We start from the raw sequence: 18,664 nt of genomic DNA, 5'->3' as shown, positions 1-18,664 counted from the left end.
GTTGCCAACCTCCAGATGGGGCCTGGATATCTTCTGGAATTTCAGCTGATTTTCAGCCTGCAGAGGTCAGGTCCCCTGGAGACAATGGCTGCTTTGGTGGGTGGACCCTTGGGAATCATACCCTGCTGAGGTCCCTCCCCTTCCCAAACTCCATCCTCCCCAGTTTCCACTCTCAAATCTTCAGGGATTTCCCAACCCTGAGCTGGCAACTCTATGTGGCAGTAAAAGAAGTGCGAGAAAGGAGCACTGAGAGCTAAGCTACAAGAGACGAATTACACGAGGAAGAGCACGTGAAGGGAGTCACGATGTTAGCTGGGAAGCTGAGTTTTAAAAGACGTGGAAGGCTTTTTCAATTTCCCATCCCTACAGAGCCAGGGAGATGGCTGCTCAGGGGGGTTATTTCCTTTTCGCCTCCCCTTCTAGGAGGTGAAAAGGAAATAAACAAACCTTCTGAGCAGCCATCTCCCTGGCTCTGTAGAGAAGGGATATTGACAAAGCCTTCACATCTCTTTAAAAACTCAGCTTCCCACATAACATCGTGACTCCCTTTGTATGCTCCTTGGCTCTGAGTCCTGTAGAATTTCTGCGACTGGTGGGGTGAGAGAAAGGAGCTACAATGATGAGGGAAAGTGGGGTAATAGAGTGGGAGAAGAAAGCCACAATTTGTGTGTGTGGGTGGGGGGGGTAGCTTCAGAGGAAGAATCTACGAACGCCCTGAGCTCTCATAAAAAGATACCTTGACCTCACATAATTTGAATACAGAACATTGAACCACACTTGATATGCAATACACAGTAGCACGGGAAGATCAGTTGTGGTATCTTTTGTGCTAGTTTGCCGGTCGTTACTGATCATTTCCATTGTGGAATCTCTGGCGAGCTTCTAACATTTCCCCAGAAGTCAGCCAGAGAATCTCTGAGGTAGGCCTGCGTGGAATTGCAGCCGATGGCGAGACAGAGAGAAAGCTGTGCTGAACATTTTAGGCTGTAACTGAAATAAAGGTAAATTACATTTACAGGTATTGGACCGTGAATACTGATGGAAGACTATCTTGTACATAATATACTTCATTGATGTGCTACCAATGAATCTGATTTTCGCCTCTCCTGTTCTCTTTTTGTCATTTGTGGCTTGCTCAATTCAAGTGAGAAAAAGCTGATCACGGATGCCCTGAACAGGAACCAGTTTCTGAAGAGACTGGACCCGCAACAGATCAGAGATATGGTAGAATGTATGTACGGAAGAACATACCAGCAGGGGAGCTATATAATCAAGCAAGGGGAGCCTGGAAACCATATATTTGTACTGGCAGGTCAGTAACTATTGAAATCATTATTTCTGGGATCTCTTGCTAAGACCTGAGTATAAGAACATGAAAGGAGTCTGCTACATTGGATTGAAAATCTAGTCTGGTATATCCTGGGCTTTGAAGAGCCTTAAAATTGTGCCCAGAAACAGCTGGGCATGTATGCCACCAGCAGGGCACGTAGGACTCTTCCTCTCGCACAGTTTGTGGCCTAGCAACTGGCAAAAAACAGATTCTTTTTAGCGATGATGACTTGCATATCAAATATTATTTATGATCATATGAAAAATGTTTGGTGTAGTGACTAAGAGCGGCAGGACTCTAATCTGGAGAGCCGGGTCTGATTTCCCACTCCTCCACTTGAAGCCAGCTGGGTGACCTTGGGTCAGTCACAGCTCTCTCAGAGCTCTCTCAGCCCCACCCACCTCACAGGGTGATTGTCATGAGGATAATAACAACACACTTTGTAAACCGCTCTGAGTGGGCGTTAAGTTGTCCTGAAGGGTGGAATGTAAATCGAATGTTATTGTTGTTATTCTAGTGGTCATTTATAGAACATGTTAGAGCAGCCCGTGTTTAAAGCATAAAGTTTAAGTACCTTCTTCCTTTGTTGCCACAACTTTATGAGATGGTTATCATTTCTTACCGTTATGGTGATTATTTCTTAGCTGTTCAGCAGGGTTCCCCACTCTAGTGTACCTGCCATTACAACCCTATTCATTTTAACACTTGATCTGTTTACGCTGCATCTGTCTTGGCAAAAGTCAATAGTCTTAGTCAATAGTCTTAGTCAATAGTCAATAGTCAATAGTCAATAGCCACCAAAATCAGTAACAATATGAAGGGGTACCCCCCCACACACACACACTTGATTGGCAACGTTAGCCTTAAAAAAAGTTAATCTTAAATTTCTGCTGTCTCCATCCAAGGCTGCAATGATAATTTAACACATGGTATGAAATAATCCAATTATTACAATGAAGGAAGCATTTACAATGAAGGAACTTTCTACCTTATTTAGAGGTCTCTTGCTCTTAAAACCTCATATATAGCCAGAAATAAAACTTCACTGTACAAAATGGTACAGTGCTGTTAAGAGTAATGAAACCAATGTTCCAGTGGTTATAAACAGTTGCCCTGAGCAGAATCTTCATAGAGAGATCATGATTTTTACGGTGGCATATGTAGAAAATCGAGTTTAACACTTATATAAGAGCTTAGGTTCAGTTGAGCTTGGGTCCGTATAGACGCTGAATATGTACTAGATAAAATACTGGCTGATTCCGCACACATTGGATAATGCACTTTCAATGCACTTTAGCTATTGTTTGGAAGTGGATTTTTTGTTTCATGCTCAAAAAATTCAGTTCCAAGTGATCTCTAAAGAGGATTGGAAGTGCATTATCCAGTGTGTGCGGAATCACTGATTATCTTACTTGGCTCTCTTTCTTGAGAACGGCAGGCTTCTTCTATTCAAATGATCCCTTGCCCCCTCCCAAATTTACTGTGTTGGAGGTATGGAGACCCTACCTAGGTATCCCTCCAGAAATCAGTTCAGATATCAACCAGTTGGATTACAGTCCTGTGGTGCCACCAGAGCTGCAAAGTGCCTTATCAAGCGATGTGCATAAACTGAATTTTTATTAGGGTTTTGGAAAATATGCAAAGCACGCCTGTTCTGCCAGGCATTCGGAAGCTGAGGTTTCATACTGCTGATTTCACATTGATCTGTTCTGTGGTGCATTATGGATTGTTTTAAAGATTTTATTAACCCTCTCACTGCAGGCATTTTTTGTTAGCAGCAGTACATTGATAAAACAGCTGGGGCATTGTGCTTTGCACCATTGGCAGGGGGAAGCATTTATGAAATCACTTTTACTTATGAAAGAAGATGATATACTGGGTGAGGGAAGCGGGGAGGATCTCCAGGCTTCGTTTATATGTGGTTATCAATGCTGCTGGTTTTGAAACTGCAGAATTTTTATTGTGTTGAAAATCGTTTATGTTCTTTAAAAATCCTGAACATTTCAAAAACTTAGACCTCTAGGTTGCAGATATTATTTAAAAGCAATATTATAAGTGAGATGACACACAAATGGCACAGATTTGATTGGCTTTATATGCTCCGTGCTGTTGCTGCATCTTGGCTGTGGAAGTGTCATCAACACTGTGCCAAATACACAGATGATTGTGTGAAATGGTGCCAAGGTGTTTCCCTGTACCAGTTGCGATGACAAGGATACCTTATAAAACACCAATGGAATCTTGGCAGTTACCCCACAGAGAGTGAACGTGTCATGAATTAGGTTTAAATGAGAAATATATGAACATGACTCTTTTTGGTTCTTTTTTTGTTTTATCGATTGTCATTGTGAATGAGGGTTGCCAGCCTCCATGTGGCAGCTAAAGAGATCTCCCGGAATTACAACTGATCTCTAGGCCGTAGTGATCAATTTCCCAGGCTGCTTTGGGAGGTGGAGTCTACGGTATTATAAACCTGCTGAGGTCTCTCCCCTCCCCAAACCACACCCTCTCCAAGCTCCACCCCCCAAATCTCCAAAAGTTTCCTAATGTGGAGCTGGCAACCCTGTTGTGAACCTTACTCTTATTTGTATTGTTGGTCTTTTATCTATCTATCTATCTATCTATCTATCTATCTATCTATCTATCTATCTATCTATCTATCTATCTATCTATCTATCTATCTATCTATCTATCTATCTATCTATCTATCTATCTATCTATCTATCTATCTATCTCACTGAGACTCAATTTGGATTACATAGTGTGAGATTAGTACAATCAGTATCAAAGACATTTCCATACAGTCCCAAGGACATTTCCATAGACAATGTCATAGGATTTTCCAAAGACCTAGCATTAGCAAAGATCCAACACAGAGTTGAAGAATTGCTGAAACAGAACATATTCAATTCTAGGACTGACATCAGACAACATGAAGCACAGGTAGTATATAAGAGTACATATTCAAAGCAACAGATAACATGTTAGCAACATAGTGGTGAAGTCTATGGGCCCTAACTCATTAGTGAAGCATCTTCCCAATTAGTTTTTTCTTTTAATGGTATTATACACTATTTTTAAAACACCATTTCTCCAATATATGCCACTTGTTACTCTCCAAGTAATGCAGAAGTAATGTTTGAAAGGGTAGGGAAGACAGCATGGTATAGCCCAATCTTGGAAGCTAAGCTGGGTCAGTTCTTGGATGGGCAACCCCTAAGGACGACTCTGCAGAGGAAGGCAATGGCAAACCCCCTCTGCTTCTCACTTGCCTTGAAAGCCCCTTGCTGGGATCGCCCATAAGTCAGTTGTGACTTAATGGCACACAGTGTTGGAAAATGTGTTTTCACAGGAAAAATTAACGCAAGGGTTTTTTTTTTTTTTGCATTGGAATGGGCAAAATTCCTTAACACCCCTAGCACGAATCAAGCCAGCGTGCGTGGTGCTGCTAGGAATCAGTCACAAATACTGGAAATAAATCACTACACACTACATTTTGTAACTGATCTTTCTTTCATTGAATAACAGACATTTATTGCTTTCCAACAGCAGACAGACAAGATGGCATAAATGTGTTGCATTTAACTATAATGTGAATATAATTGAGAAGAATATGAAATTCTTTCTTGGTGCCTTTTCACAGAGGGCAGGTTGGAGGTCTTTCAGCAGAACAAACTACTTTCATCCATCCCTGTGTGGACAGCATTTGGGGAGCTGGCTATTTTATACAACTGCACAAGGACGGCCTCCGTGAAAGGTATGTATGGCGACGCAAATGCTGCAAAATAAAAAGAACTTTAAGATCACTGGCGGGGTGGGGGGCACTACCAAGAGATTGCAGTGGTGCGGAAGGGGAGGAAGCACCATCCGACGTGTGCATGATCCTTTGGAGTTCCATGGATAAAACCCAGGTGTTGGATTGTTCTTGGAAGCCTTTGGGACTCAAAGGCAATTTGGAATTCCATGTCCTGACTCAGGGCCAAGCTACACATGACGAATGACACTTGAACGGCAAGTGTATTTCTCCCTGTTTACTTGCCCTCCACTCAATCCACTTGCCATTCAAGTGTCATTCGTCATGTGTAGCTTGGCCCTAAGGTGGCGGGGGAGGGGGGAAGCAGCTGCAAAGTCCCTGGGGAGATGGCACAGTAACAAAACTGGAGAAGCAGCCCATAATTGAGAGGGGAAGTCTGGGTAGACAAACCAAGCAGGTGTAGAAGAACACTCCGTGGGTTTCTCTTGGCTACTTAACAGCTCCTACTAAAGCACAGCTAGAGTATATAAATATGAGCAGTCAGTGTGATGCAGTGGCAAAAAAGGCCAATTCAATCCTGGGTTGTATCAAAGGGGCCATAGTTTCGAAATCGCAGGAGGTCATAGCCCCTCTCTATATTGCCTTGGTCCGGCCGCACCTGGAATATTGTGTGCGGTTCTGGAGGCCTCACTTCAAAAAGGATGTGGACAAAATCGAGAGGGTGCAGAGGAGAGCGACGAGGATGATCAGGGGTCTGGAGACTGAGCCCTACGAGGAAAGGCTGAGGGCCTTGGGAATGTTTAGTTCAGAGAAGAGGAGATTGAGGGGGGACATCATCGCTCTCTCTAAGTATTTGAAAGGCTGTCATTTGGAGGAGGGCAAGGAGCTGTTCCAGTTGGCAGCAGAGGGTAGGACCAGAAGTAATGGGCTTAAATTACATGCACAAAGGTACCGGCTGGATATTAGGAAAAACCTTTTCACGGTCAGAGTAGTTCAAAGGTGGAATCAGCTGCCTAAGGAGGTGGTGAGCTCCCCTTCACTGACAGTTTTCAAGAAGAGGCTGGATGAATACTTGTCAGAGATGCTTTAGGCTGATCCTGCACTGGGCAGGGGGTTGGACTAGATGGCCTGTATGGCCCCTTCCAACTCTATGATTCTATGATTCTATTCCTAGAGAGTACGTAGGAGGAAGTGAGGCATCGCTGATGTGCCATGGTCCCTTGACTCTGACTCAGGGGCTGCCAACACACACGGTTTTGCGCAGCGGTTTGTAAAATTTGTCTGAAACTGGTGGCCTAAGTTTTATTCATACACTTCATAGAATTTTTTTTTTAAAAAATTATTATTTCATTAGTCTGTATCTTCCTGAATTATATTTGTGGGATTTTTAAAAAAAAATTCATTCCAGTGAGTGGAGATTTCCCCTAAGACTTGTGCAGGTCTAAGACCATGTTAATAAAGATTGATTGATTGATGCCACAGGGGATTTTCACGGAAAGAAAGGGGGGTGATTTTCACTAATTTTTCCTCTGCCATTGGTTTTTGACTCTGCCCTGCTCTTCCTGGAGGCCCCCTGTCAACAAAAACTGCATTTTATGGAGCATTTTGATCTGCAGTGGAGGGGAAGAGAAGAGAAACTCCCGTTCTGTGGATGGAAATCCCTCCATCAGTGGAAATTTCTTGGTGGGATCCAAGAACTAATACAACTATGTTCTTACCACTCTCTCTGTGTATCGGGCTAGGTTCCTGATTCTCGGAAGAAAGATGGGCTTTGAGGGAGCTCTGAATGCCGATCAGATGCCGTTTACATTCAGAAAGGCAGAACAGAAAGATTTCTGCTATTCTCATGCAAGAGGCAATACCATGCAGATTAGTTTATCTGCAGTAACCAATTTCTTCTTCTTCTTTTCCCCCTCGCACTGAATGCTCCCGGCTTGTCAGCTGGTTATAGCTCCCAGTCAGGTCTGAGCCATTTTCGGTGCATATTAATTGGTGGCCTTTGTTGCTGCTTAATATCCTCAGCACAACTCAAATGTTGTCAGATCCCAGCAAGTTCAGAGACTTACTTCTGTGTAAACAGGCTCCCAGAATAGCAACTCTTCGTGTGCATGTACAGCACTGGATAGATCTGTCTCTGAGGGGAAGGGGCTGTGACTCAGAGTTAAACTACAAGAGATGAATAACACGAGGACGCTTACGTGGAAAATTCCTTCCTGACCCCAAAATGGCAATCAGCATTACCCTGGGCATATAAGAAAGGGCCGGAAGAACCAAGCACCAGCTCATCCTTCCATGTACTCCCTCTCTTGATCTGTGTACATTCATATTAAGTCAGATGACCATCTAACCTCTTCTTAAATACCTTCAAGGAAGGAGAGCTCACCACCACCTCTTGAGGAAGCCTGTTCCACTGAAGAACCACTCTAACTGTCTTGAAGTTCTTCCTAATGTTTAGTGGAAAACGCTTTTGCCTTAATTTTAACCTGGGCCGATTCTAGACGGGCACAAATAAAGCGAGTGCTTTTGCTTTTTCAGCGACAGCACTCGTAAAAATCCGCAATTTCCCATCCCGGCTTACCTGCGGTCCATGGCGCTCGGTTGCGCTATATATGCGGACGGTGTGAACGCAGTATGGCGGGTTTGCACACTTCTGGACGCTTCGTCACCGTGGAGAGGCCCTCCCCTTTCCCTCCTTCCTTTGCCGGCCGGCCAGCAACAATATTCCCTTATTTTTTTTTTAAACCGGGCGCCATTTGTGCAGTCGCACGTTTGCGCACATCAAACTGCACAAATGCGCACAAATTCACAAATGCACAAAAGCGCACAAACATTGACGCTGCATATTTGCATACCTGCGCATTTGCGCATTTGCGCAAAACACGTAAAAAATTTTTTTAAAAAAACCCGAAATGCAAACCAATGAAGGCCCCCGACGTCAACTGTGACGGGGAGGAAACAACCAATCCCGGGTACCTCAGTTGGCCGTGGGAACATCCGGAAGCGGTATGGCACGGCACGCTGCGAGACAAAGCGGATGGAGACGAAAGTGAACGCGTGGCCAGTAAGCGATTATTTCCGCAGAAAAACCGCAATTTCTGGCCATCTGGAATCGGCCCTGTTGTTTCCAATCCAAACCACCGGGGCAACGGAAAATAACTCTGCTTCATCCTCTGTGTGTTACATTGAGCACTTTTGCTGAGGATCTTAAATTTGTATCTTTCTTATTATCCATGTACAACCTTTTAACCAATGCTCGTTACTTTGAATGTCCTTCTGAGTTTATTGAAGGCATAGAAAGTTGTGGTTCAAGACTAAGGGCTTTTGCAGAGGTTACAAGAAGGTTCAAAGTGATTTTGACGCAGGAGAATCTGTTGAGATGTCTTGAGGATTACGGAAGTGAAGATACATTCTGAGTCTATTTGCTCTGTTTTTTACAATTATAGGTGATCTAAATAATTATTTCTGTGGATTTTGTTTTTTAACTTTTCATTCTTTTTTTAGTATGTTGGATGAGTTATATAACAGGCAATTTAAAAGATCTGGCATATATGAAAATATATAAATATAAATTAATAAAGCAATCAAATCAGCAATTTAAGACACTAAATCTGAAGATTGAGAATATGTTGAAAGTAAAATGTTTGGAATTCCATTTTGGGATAACTTTTAGAGATATCTTGCAAATATTTTATTTAGATGTATCACAGTGGTGAAGGAGGGGAAAATTAATTTTGAAGCTTGTACGCTTTGTCTCTTACAACTAACTACAATTAATAGGATTTATATAATTTAAATCACTGAAATTGCCAATTTTCCTTTTTTAAATATTATTTTTATATTGTATTTTTATTATGTTCTTATTACTATTCATTTTTATACATAAAATAGGTACATTTAGAACATATAATTAATATCAAAATAGACTGGCAGTTAAGTTGAATAATGAAATGAGTCATTAAAAACATTAAATAGTTTTTGATATAATATTAAATATATTTAGAAGCATTATAGCTCACTTTTCTCTTTTTTCTAGAAAATGAAATTGAACGAGAGGAGCAAAAGTATCATATATTATATATATACCTTTTGATGCAACCTAATGTCCTTTGTATAAGGTTCTATGCACTTTTAATTGCTATTTTCTTATTTCTTTTTCTAAATTCAAAAAAAATTTTTAAAAAGAAAGTTGTACTTCTGCTTAGAATGGCAGTGTGATAGATAGCACACAATATTTTCTGTAGGTATGCCAGGTGCTATCATACTTTTTTCCCCAATGGGAAATGAATTGTGATGGAAGCTTGTGATACAATCACAAATGTTTTCCCCGTTATCTCTGTCCCTTTGTAATTCTCAGAACCGTTTGCTGGATTTTCACCCTATGATTAAAAATATGAATTAGAAACACTGGTATAAAATTTAATAAATCAATTAGATTAAAAACATCCTCAATATGGTTCAAAATATAAGTACTAAAATCTTGTATATATACATAATAAGCATCACTAACATAAAAGTAACTTGTTATTTCTAATTGATTTGTTCAATTTTATACTAGTGCTTCTAATTCATATTTTTAGTTGTATTCAATAATTTTTAAATATTTTCTTCTGTTGTTCAAACTTCCTTGGTTATACTTGGCTTGCAAGGTTGTTGTTTTTTCTCCTTTTTGTTGTTTTTACCCTATGATGCCATTGATAATTTATTTTATGTTTATTGACAAGTTGTACCAATATATAAAAATTATGTGGTGAGTCCGGTGTGAAGAATGTGCCAACATTTTAGCAGCTGTTCGTGCTGTAAAAGATGATAGTAAAGAATCCTAGTGTGAGCACATCCTTGTAGAACATTTTAAATAATAATTAAGTGCCCCCAAATTGCAGCCAACTTATGGCGACCCCTGCTGAGATGTTCAAGGCGAGAGACAAACAGAGGTGGTTTGCCATTGCCTCCCTCTGCATAGAATCCTGGTTTTCCTTGGTGGTCTCCCATCCAAGAAGAAACTATGGCCAACCCTGCTTAGCTTCCAAGCTCTGACCTTGGTCTAGTCTGGGTTGAACATGTTTCGTGGACTGGATTTTTATAAGGCGTAGCTAGAAACAAGTTGTATGCTATAAAACTTTAAAAAATCTCTCCTTTCGTTTTCTCAAAGCTGTCACCAGTGTGAAAACATGGGCATTAGACAGAGAGGTTTTCCAGAATATCATGAGGAGGACAGCCCAAACGAGGCACGAACAATACCGGAACTTCCTGAGAAGGTAAATGTACCATATATTTAAATGACGTCTTAGCCAGGCCTTTTTTTCTGGGAAAAGAGGTGGTGGAACTCAGTGGGTGGCCAGCACAGGGGGCAACTCTTAGTGGGAGGCGGTGCCCCTGGTACCACATGTGCATGTGCAAAGTGCATGCATGCTCCCAGGGCCAATGACGTCACTTTGGGTCAGCTGGAACAAGGGGGAGTTTTTAAAAGTTTAAATCGCCCTCGGCGAAAATGGTCACATGGCTGGTGGCCCCGCCCCCTGATCTCCAGGCAGAGGGGAGGAGGGCAATCTAAACTCCCCTCTGCCTGGAGATCAGGGGGCGGGGCCACCAGCCATGTGACCATTTTCAAGAGGTTCCGGAGTTCTGTTCCACCGCGTTCCAGCTGAAAAAAAGCCCTGGTCTTAGCATGGCAGATAATTCTTAGGATCAGCATCTGCAGGCTCATTCTGCCCTGAGCCTGCTGGAAGTGTGGGGAGGGCGGAATAAAAGTCGAAAATAAATAAAAATAAAATAAATCCATTGTATCAGTCTATCAGTTAGTGATCCGAGATAACCAACTGACTGCTAATTGGCCCTTGAGTCAGGAAACACTGGGATGTTTGTCTTCCCTTGCGGTTATTAAATTGAGATGCTTTCTTATATAGTTCTTTGAGTTCAGTTTGTTTTGCATCCATCACGACAAAGGCTGTTGCAAAATCCTTAAAAGCAAAAGGCAAAAGATCAAGAGCCGTACCTAAAAAATTCATTAAAATCCTAAAATGGGTGTATTAATTGAATGGCAGATGTCTCTCATCATCGTATTCTTTAGTTTCTCAGCTGCTTTAGCAAATAATTGTTGTCCCACCAACTCCAAAAACATTTTAAACTGCAAAGAGATCGTACGTTTCTTGGGTGGCTGATGAAGGATGATGGTTTGTGGATAAATTCTCATGATCTCTGTCTCTTGGCTTTTAACATAATGGATATAATAAAAAAGACAATGTGCCATATGTTCAGGTTTGTCACAGCCATGTTCATTTTGGGGATAGTTTTGTATTTCCCATCTAATTATATCAAAGGCGCTGGGTTGGATCCGATGAACTGTGAGCAGAATGAGTTCATGGAACAGATCTCTCTCTCTCTCTCTCCCTCCCTCCCTTCCTCCCTCCCTCCCTCCTGTGGCTTCTTGTACTCTCTGAAAAGCTGCTTCTCGGATTGAGGGTATCATCTGGAAAAGAGCATGGCTAGAGTGGACTGGCCCTTGAACTTCCTGGAGAAGTTCCTGGAGGGCAGCTGGGAACTAGGAGCAAGCTGGGCCAAGTAGACTTGCAGTGTGCGAGCCTAAACCCATCATCATTGTCGATAGGGCCCAGAAATGAGCTAAGTGGAACCTCTATGGCACAGCCAGCTCCGACCATACTGTGTACTGAGCCTGGAGCTCAGAATGATTTCAGCCAGAGTGATTCAGCTCAAACAACGTGCTTTATTGCCAACCAGAACAGACAGCAGAACAGAACCCCGCGATATATGCATGCAAGCCCCGCCCCTGGCTTAACCATCAACCAATAATAACGAACCTTCCAGGATACCATCATTTGCATGAACTATCCACGAAATAACATATTTACAAGAATGTGATTGGCCTTTATTTAGAGCGGGCCATTGGCTGCTTGCCAACTGAAACCCCCAATGAGAATCAGGCTCAGGGAAGCCTAACTTTTATTCAAGCTAGGGCCAGTACATAACACCCCTCCCCCCTAAGCTTGGGACAACCCGTTGCAGTCCCGTAAGTGACCTGGGGGGTTCCAAATCCTTTGAGTCCTTTGCTCCAAGGCTGTTTTAATGTCCCAGCCTGCTCCTGGACAGGGGGGGCTGCAGTAAAAATGGAAAATTGACAGACCCTTCCCCCTTACTCTTCTTGCATGTGCTCCTTTTCCTTTTGCAAGCAATGCGACATTTTTAATAGTTGTCATAACAAGACTCCCCCCAAATTAAGAATAGCTTGCGTGGAACATATGAGGGTCCTGGAGTATTGTTGAGGTATATTAAACATCAGTCTTATTGAAACTAAACTTGAGTGGATTTGGGAAGTGCCTGGATAGGAGACCTCCGGGGAGTCCAATTCATGTTGCCTTAAGTTTCATGATGGTAAAGAGGCAAGATATAAAATAAATAAGTTGCTTTCATTCTTGCAGCGGGAACATGTTTCTTCCAGCCCCCAGAGAGCTGAAACTTTGGACCTGTTCTGCCTTAACTCAGTTATTTAAACAGTTACTTGCTTATTTTGTTTTTGTTTAGTTCTTAATTGCAAGTTACCTGTTGCTCTGCCAATAAACCTTTAACGAGTCCATGATTATGGCTCTAGCATGTGCCTTGCCCTTGCGTTGACCTCAATTGTTGGTCTATACTTAGTAAAAATGAGCGACACAAATACTGTAATAGAAAGGGCAACAGAAGCTGAAGGGAAAATGCATTATCTAGATAGATTGTTTTTTATCTCATAGCCCTACCCCTTTCCCTTTAATATTACCCATTTCACCATGCCCACTTTACTCTCTCATCTTTGCCTTTGCCTCTTCATTAAAGAAACAAGCTATTTAAATCAAACATAAAGTATTATCATTCTGTAATTTCAGTAGCGCCGTGGCTTGCTCAAACCACAACGAAATCTGTGTCCAAACATATAGGGTTGTTTTTTTAAAAAAAATAAGGGAAAGCTTGCATTTGTTTATGGTTATACTTCTGGTATAGAGTGCCGGCCGTCCTGCTGATAGCCTGCTCCTGGCCCTATTGATTCATTTGCGCCACCACTTGGAAACATATCAAGAATCAATTTATATTGACTGGAAATTTCTCTTGTTCAGTATCCTCTATGATTGTGATGAGAAGCAATAACAAAACAATGTAATCATCCAACAAGTAACTAAAGCATACCATAAAATGGAACTAAATGCATTTGACTTTTTTTTAAAGTGTGTCTTTGCTGAAGAATATGCCAGAAGATAAGCTGACCAAGATCATAGACTGCTTGGAAGTGGTAAGTGGTTTTCTAACCAGCTGCACAGTTATCCAAATGAGCTTTTGGTTGCCCTATTTTAATCCCTTTGGCAAAACCATTCCATGGAAAAGGCATGCCAAGTTCTTGACAGAAGCTTGGATCCAGTGGTAATTTCTGCTGATGGATCTTTTCCATCAATGGACTGGGATTTCTCCACCTCCCCATCCTTGGAGCAGCCCCAAATGCCCCCTAAAATGTGGCTTCTGGGGACCCCAGGAGCAGCAAGATTTGGAGAAAATTGTCTTTCCTCCAACTGTGGAAGTCCTCCTTTGGTTCCAAACCTGTGTGTTCTGGGGCAACTCCAAATCTCAGCTGCATAGCTGAGACTCTGGAGCCAAGTTATTAGAGAGTACAATTGGAATCGAGGAATTCAGCAAAACTGTTTTATGGTCCAATCTGCTACCCGCTGTGTGTTAGGGATGTGCATTCATTTATGAACCAATTAAAAGGGAGGGGGGAGTCAATGAAAAGGTCTCATTTGTTATGGTTATACCCCAAACAAATGGGGAATAAATGATGTTAGTTCATTTTTGTTCATATTCCTTTCTCTTCATTATTCTGGCGTCTGGTTGTCCGGTTTGCAAAGTTCAAAGAGGTCAGAAGGAGGGGGAAGAGAACTGGGAAGGATGAAAAGTGTCATCTGGGCTTCCTTTCTATTCCCCCCCCTTTAATGTGTTGTGTGTAGGAGAGGCAGGAGATTAATAGTAAGCAGGGGGAGGGAAGGCGGCATGGTATAGCCCGGTTCTGTCAGATCTCGGAAGATAAGCAGGGTCGGTACTTGAATGAGCAACCATCAAGGAAGACTCTCCAGGGAAAGGCACTGGCAAGCCACCTCTGCTTCTCACTCTCCTTGTTTGGTTCGCCATAAGTTGGTTGCAACTTGACGGCACGTATGCACGCACACAGAACTGCAGGAAAAGAATCTGGCTCTCTCAGTGCCTGGCCTTGTTTTCAACAGACTGTGCCTCGGGACACCCTTGGAAAATGGCCCATATTTCATCCTCATTATCGTTATTGATGTCAGACACACTGGCAAAGGCAACGCAGTAACTGCAGGTGGGGGGTTGAAAGAGAAAACGGAAGTTGAAAAGGTGTGTAATAACCAGGGCTTTTTTTCAAGGGGAACGTGGGGGAAGGGAGTTCCGGAACCTCTTGAAAATGGTCACATGGCTGGTGGCCCCGCCCCTTTTCTCCAGACAGAGGGGAGTTGAGATTGCCCTCCGTGCAGCGGCGCGGAGGGCAATCTCAACTCCCCTCTGTCTGGAGATCAGGGGGCAGGGCCACCAGCCATGTGACCATTTTCTCCGAGGGCAACCCACTGAGTTCCACCACCTCTTTTCCCAGAAAAAAAGCCCTGGTAATAACTATTATAATGAAGAGGGCTGTAATAAATACCCATACTTGTCTTTGTGGTTGTCACGTCAATTCTGAGACTACTAGGAATGCTTTTCAAAACAACTTGATCGTCTCCTATCCAGTCGTTCTCAAATTTGTGCTTTAACACTGTCCAGTTTTTTGGCAGATAATTGACCCCCCCCCCCCCACCCCATTGTCCAAGATGCCATTGCATCAAAGAAAGGAGCATGCTACCTAAATAGGTATCATTTCAGGAAAATGATGGCAAAAGCAAGAAGCATTTTAAAGACAAGCTCTTGTTTCTAGAAACTGAACAAGCATCTGACTTAATCTGGGCCGTTTCCACACTACTTACCTTCATCCGGAATGCTGCAGAATGTTGCGAAAAAACTGCAGAAGATAGCGTCTTCTCGTGTGAAATTCACACGAGAAGACGCTATCTTTTTTTCTGGGGAAAAAGAGCGAACTGCCTCAGTGGGGTGATGATGGTGATTTTATTCCCCTTTCTCCACCGCCAGCTTGCTTTCTTCTGGGTGCCTTGGCAGCCTCCCTCTCTAATCTGAGCTGCTGTGAGTCATGCTGAGGAGAGAACGGGGTGGTGCACAGGGCATCCAGTAGACATACGGCTCTTTTGGTTGATGGTCATTGTGAATGGGGCTGTCTGTGAGCCATGAGATGAGCGCATTTGGTGTGGTGTGGTGTGGTAGAGATCTGCTGTTCTGAGAGAAGAGAGCATGTGTCGAAAGCCATGAGGAATGCCTAAAATAGTTCTCTGCATTGTGACAATCAGCAGTAAAAAAATTTTTTGCTGTGAAGGTTGTGTGAATGAGCTCCTTGCTTCCTGTAAGGGCTAGGGAATGAACAAACAGAAGCAATCTTGCCGTTTTCCAGATCAGCATCAGAACTTCCTGCACATTTTACCATGCATTCCTAAGCTGAGTTGTGCCTTTATAAGCTCACTGACTTCAGTGGACTTAGAAGGACATAATTCTGCTTAGGAGTGTAGTGTTAGAGCCAAGCTACAAGTGACGAATTACACTTGCCTGGCAAGTGAACAGACTCACGTGTGTTCCTCCCTGTTCACTTGCCATTCACTTGCTCTCCACTCGATCAAGCAGAATACCCGTGAGTCTGTTCACTTGCCAGGCAAGTGTAATTCATCACTTGTAGCTTGGCTCTTAGGGCCAAACTACAAGTGACAAATGACACTTGAACAGCAAGTGTATTCCTCCCGGTTCACTTGCCGTCCACTCGATCCACTTGCCATTCAAGTGTCATTTGTCACTTGTAGCTTGTCCCTTAGTCTCTCTTCTTCAGTTATCTGTGTTTAATGTAATGCTATTGCAGTTTAAACAGTTACTTGAAATATAATGGCTATGCAGAAAAAAGGGGTGGCAACTTTTGCAAAACCCTCCCTCTTTCTGTAGCCTGCTTATCCCCTGAAGTTTTTTTCTTAAGAGTTACTGGACTCCCCCCAGCCCCCAGAACATCGTAGCAGGCAAAGTTGGGGTCCACAGTAAGATAGGGAATCAGGAAATCGTTATCCCTTATGGTGGTAGAAAGTGCCTTCAAGTCATAGTGGACTTACGGCAACTCCCTAGTGGGGTTTTCAAGGCAAGAGACTCACAGAAGTGGTTTGCCATTGCCTCCCTCTGCAACCCTGGTCTTCTCTGGAGGTCTCCCATCCAGTTACTAACCAAGGTTGACCTTGCTTAGCTTCCAAGATCCGATGGGATCAGGCTTGCAGGGGCTATCCAGGCCAGGGCCTCTACCCCTTAAGCACCCTTAAGTTTTTTGGAAATGTGTTGTTGGATACAAGGAAATTGCTTTGGTGGCAGTTCATATTTTATTTATGTGTTGAATAATGTAAGTCAACTTTTATATGCAAATCAGAGTAACTTCCGGGCTTGTTGGTTTGCACATACTGTCTTTCTATAAGTATCTAACTTTACGCTTCAGTAGAACAACTCGTAAGGAAGAGGAAGTCATTTGGCCTCTTTATTTCACCAAGCTGAATACCATTTACTCAAACATAAATATGCTCCGTATTTCAGTGGAATTTATTTCTCTGTAAGCACATAGTAGGGCGATTTGGTGATGTGAAGGTACAGCTTTCAAATGCGTTCAAAACATTTTGGGCCAGATTCATGTTCCATGTTGAAATCTAATGAGTCATATCTGCTTTTCTTTGCTCTCGGTGTTATGAAGCTAATGCCCTGAGTGACCCGAATTTCTTCCAGGCCAGTCCATTGCAATACACTCATTCCTTTTGGCAGGGAAATCTAAAGACTCACTGCCTGCAAATTATGCAAATACAATAGCATGCTGGCTTTGAAACAAAAGTGTGGCAGAAACCGTTTCTGGCCTGACTGCACAAGCGACAACCCCAACAGTTTTTCTCAAGGCTGCGGCATTTTTAAGAGCTTCTCATTTCCCCCCAGTCCCGTCCTGCTTCCAAAATGGGCCCAGAGAGCAATCGCAGAGAACATGTCAGTTGTAAAGGAATACTTGCATGCAGGGGTCATTTCGTAGAAAAAGAGCTGCAGGAACTCATTAGCTTAAGGGGCCCAGAATGGTCAGAGGCCCAATCCTGGCTGTTACAGGACCAATCCTGGCTGTTTTGGGCCTGATCCTGGCCATTTTGGGCCTTAATTGGGCCATTTCGGCCCTGATCCAGGCCGAAATGGGCCCAAAATAGCCAAAAATCAGGTAGGCGGGGCCACCTGTCATGAGACCTTTTTGGAGAACTACCAGAACTGCGTTCCTGCACGTTCCCCCTCAAAATGAGCCCTGCTTGCATGGACAGCTTCAAAATGGGGTGAATAACTCTTCCTGGGGCTATTTTTGCTTGGGAGAATGGCCAGAAGTGGATGAGGTAGAAGTTGGGCAGCCAGCAACCCTAGGGGCTAAACTGAGGGGTGCGTGTGGAAGGATGGAGGTCAGCGGGGACTTACCTGTGTGCCCACACACCATAGTGCTGGAAAATGACGTAATCATGATCGGGCCTGATTCTGTCAGCACCAAACCTAGGCCGTTTCCACACAGCTTACCTTCCCTCGGAACAACCCGGAACATCACGCAAAAACCGCGGAAGATCGCATTTTCTCACATGAGATTTGTGCGACGTCGCTCAAATCTCACACGAGAAAACGCGATCTTCTGCGGTTTTTGTGCAATGTCCCGGGTCGTTACGAGGGAAGGTAAGCCGTGTGGAAACGGCCTTAGTTTTTGACATTACCAATTGCTTCTGTGCCATTCCAGAGATGACATCATTTTCGGTGCAGCGGGCAGGTGCACACATGCTTTTGCACATGCCCCAGTTCTGTCACCCCATTTCCCAGTTCCTCCCCCGCCCCCGGCCAGGTTAGTGGGGGGGCAGAGGCTGGAGGAAGCTGAGGGTGAGAGATCTCCCACTAGAGCAGGTGACCTGGCCAGCCTAGGCAGAAGCCCTTCCCTCCACATCATGATCCTGACTCAAATTGGTCCCCCCCAGACTTTTAAAGCAACAGTTGCCCCAGCTGCTGTGTGTAGGATTGCCAGCCTCCAGACAGGGCCTGGAGCTGTCTTGGAATTTCAACTAATCTCCAGTTCCCCTGAAGAAAAGTGCTGCTTTGGAGGATGGACTCTATGGCATTACACCCACTGAGGTCCTTCTCTTTCCCAAACCCCCTCCCTCCTCAGGCACCACCCCAAATCTCCAGGAATGTCCTAACCCAGAGTTGGCAACCCTAGCTTTATGGCTGCAGGGGGAAATGAGTTGGGTCCAGGGAACCCAGACCTGGCTTGTTAGAAATTGTATCATATAGTTTGGCTCTTGGAAAGGTGTAACTCTGTTTAGGAGGTTGCTGTAATTGGCAGCCCCTCACCTCCCAATTGCCTTTTCATGTTTCATCTCTCTTGCCTTTTAAAGCTACGATACAGTGGCTGC

At 43.5% G+C, this 18,664-nt stretch overlaps 1 protein-coding gene across 1 annotated transcript in view; it reads left to right on the top strand.

The window, feature by feature from the left end:
• PRKG2 (protein kinase cGMP-dependent 2) overlaps window positions 1–18,664 on the top strand; it is a 79,744-nt gene that overhangs the window by 20,010 nt on the left and 41,070 nt on the right. The window contains exons 2-5 of the mRNA XM_054990004.1: window positions 1,146–1,312; window positions 4,974–5,087; window positions 10,234–10,339; window positions 13,296–13,359. Coding sequence (XP_054845979.1) covers window positions 1,146–1,312; window positions 4,974–5,087; window positions 10,234–10,339; window positions 13,296–13,359 — 451 coding nt within the window. The remainder of the gene's footprint in view (window positions 1–1,145; window positions 1,313–4,973; window positions 5,088–10,233; window positions 10,340–13,295; window positions 13,360–18,664) is intronic.

The sequence above is a fragment of the Eublepharis macularius genome, chromosome 10 (genome assembly GCF_028583425.1).
Source record: "Eublepharis macularius isolate TG4126 chromosome 10, MPM_Emac_v1.0, whole genome shotgun sequence".
In the NCBI taxonomy this organism is placed as follows: domain Eukaryota; kingdom Metazoa; phylum Chordata; class Lepidosauria; order Squamata; family Eublepharidae; genus Eublepharis; species Eublepharis macularius.
Note: the sequence above shows the minus strand (reverse complement) of the source record. Positions and strands in the feature narration are given on the sequence as shown.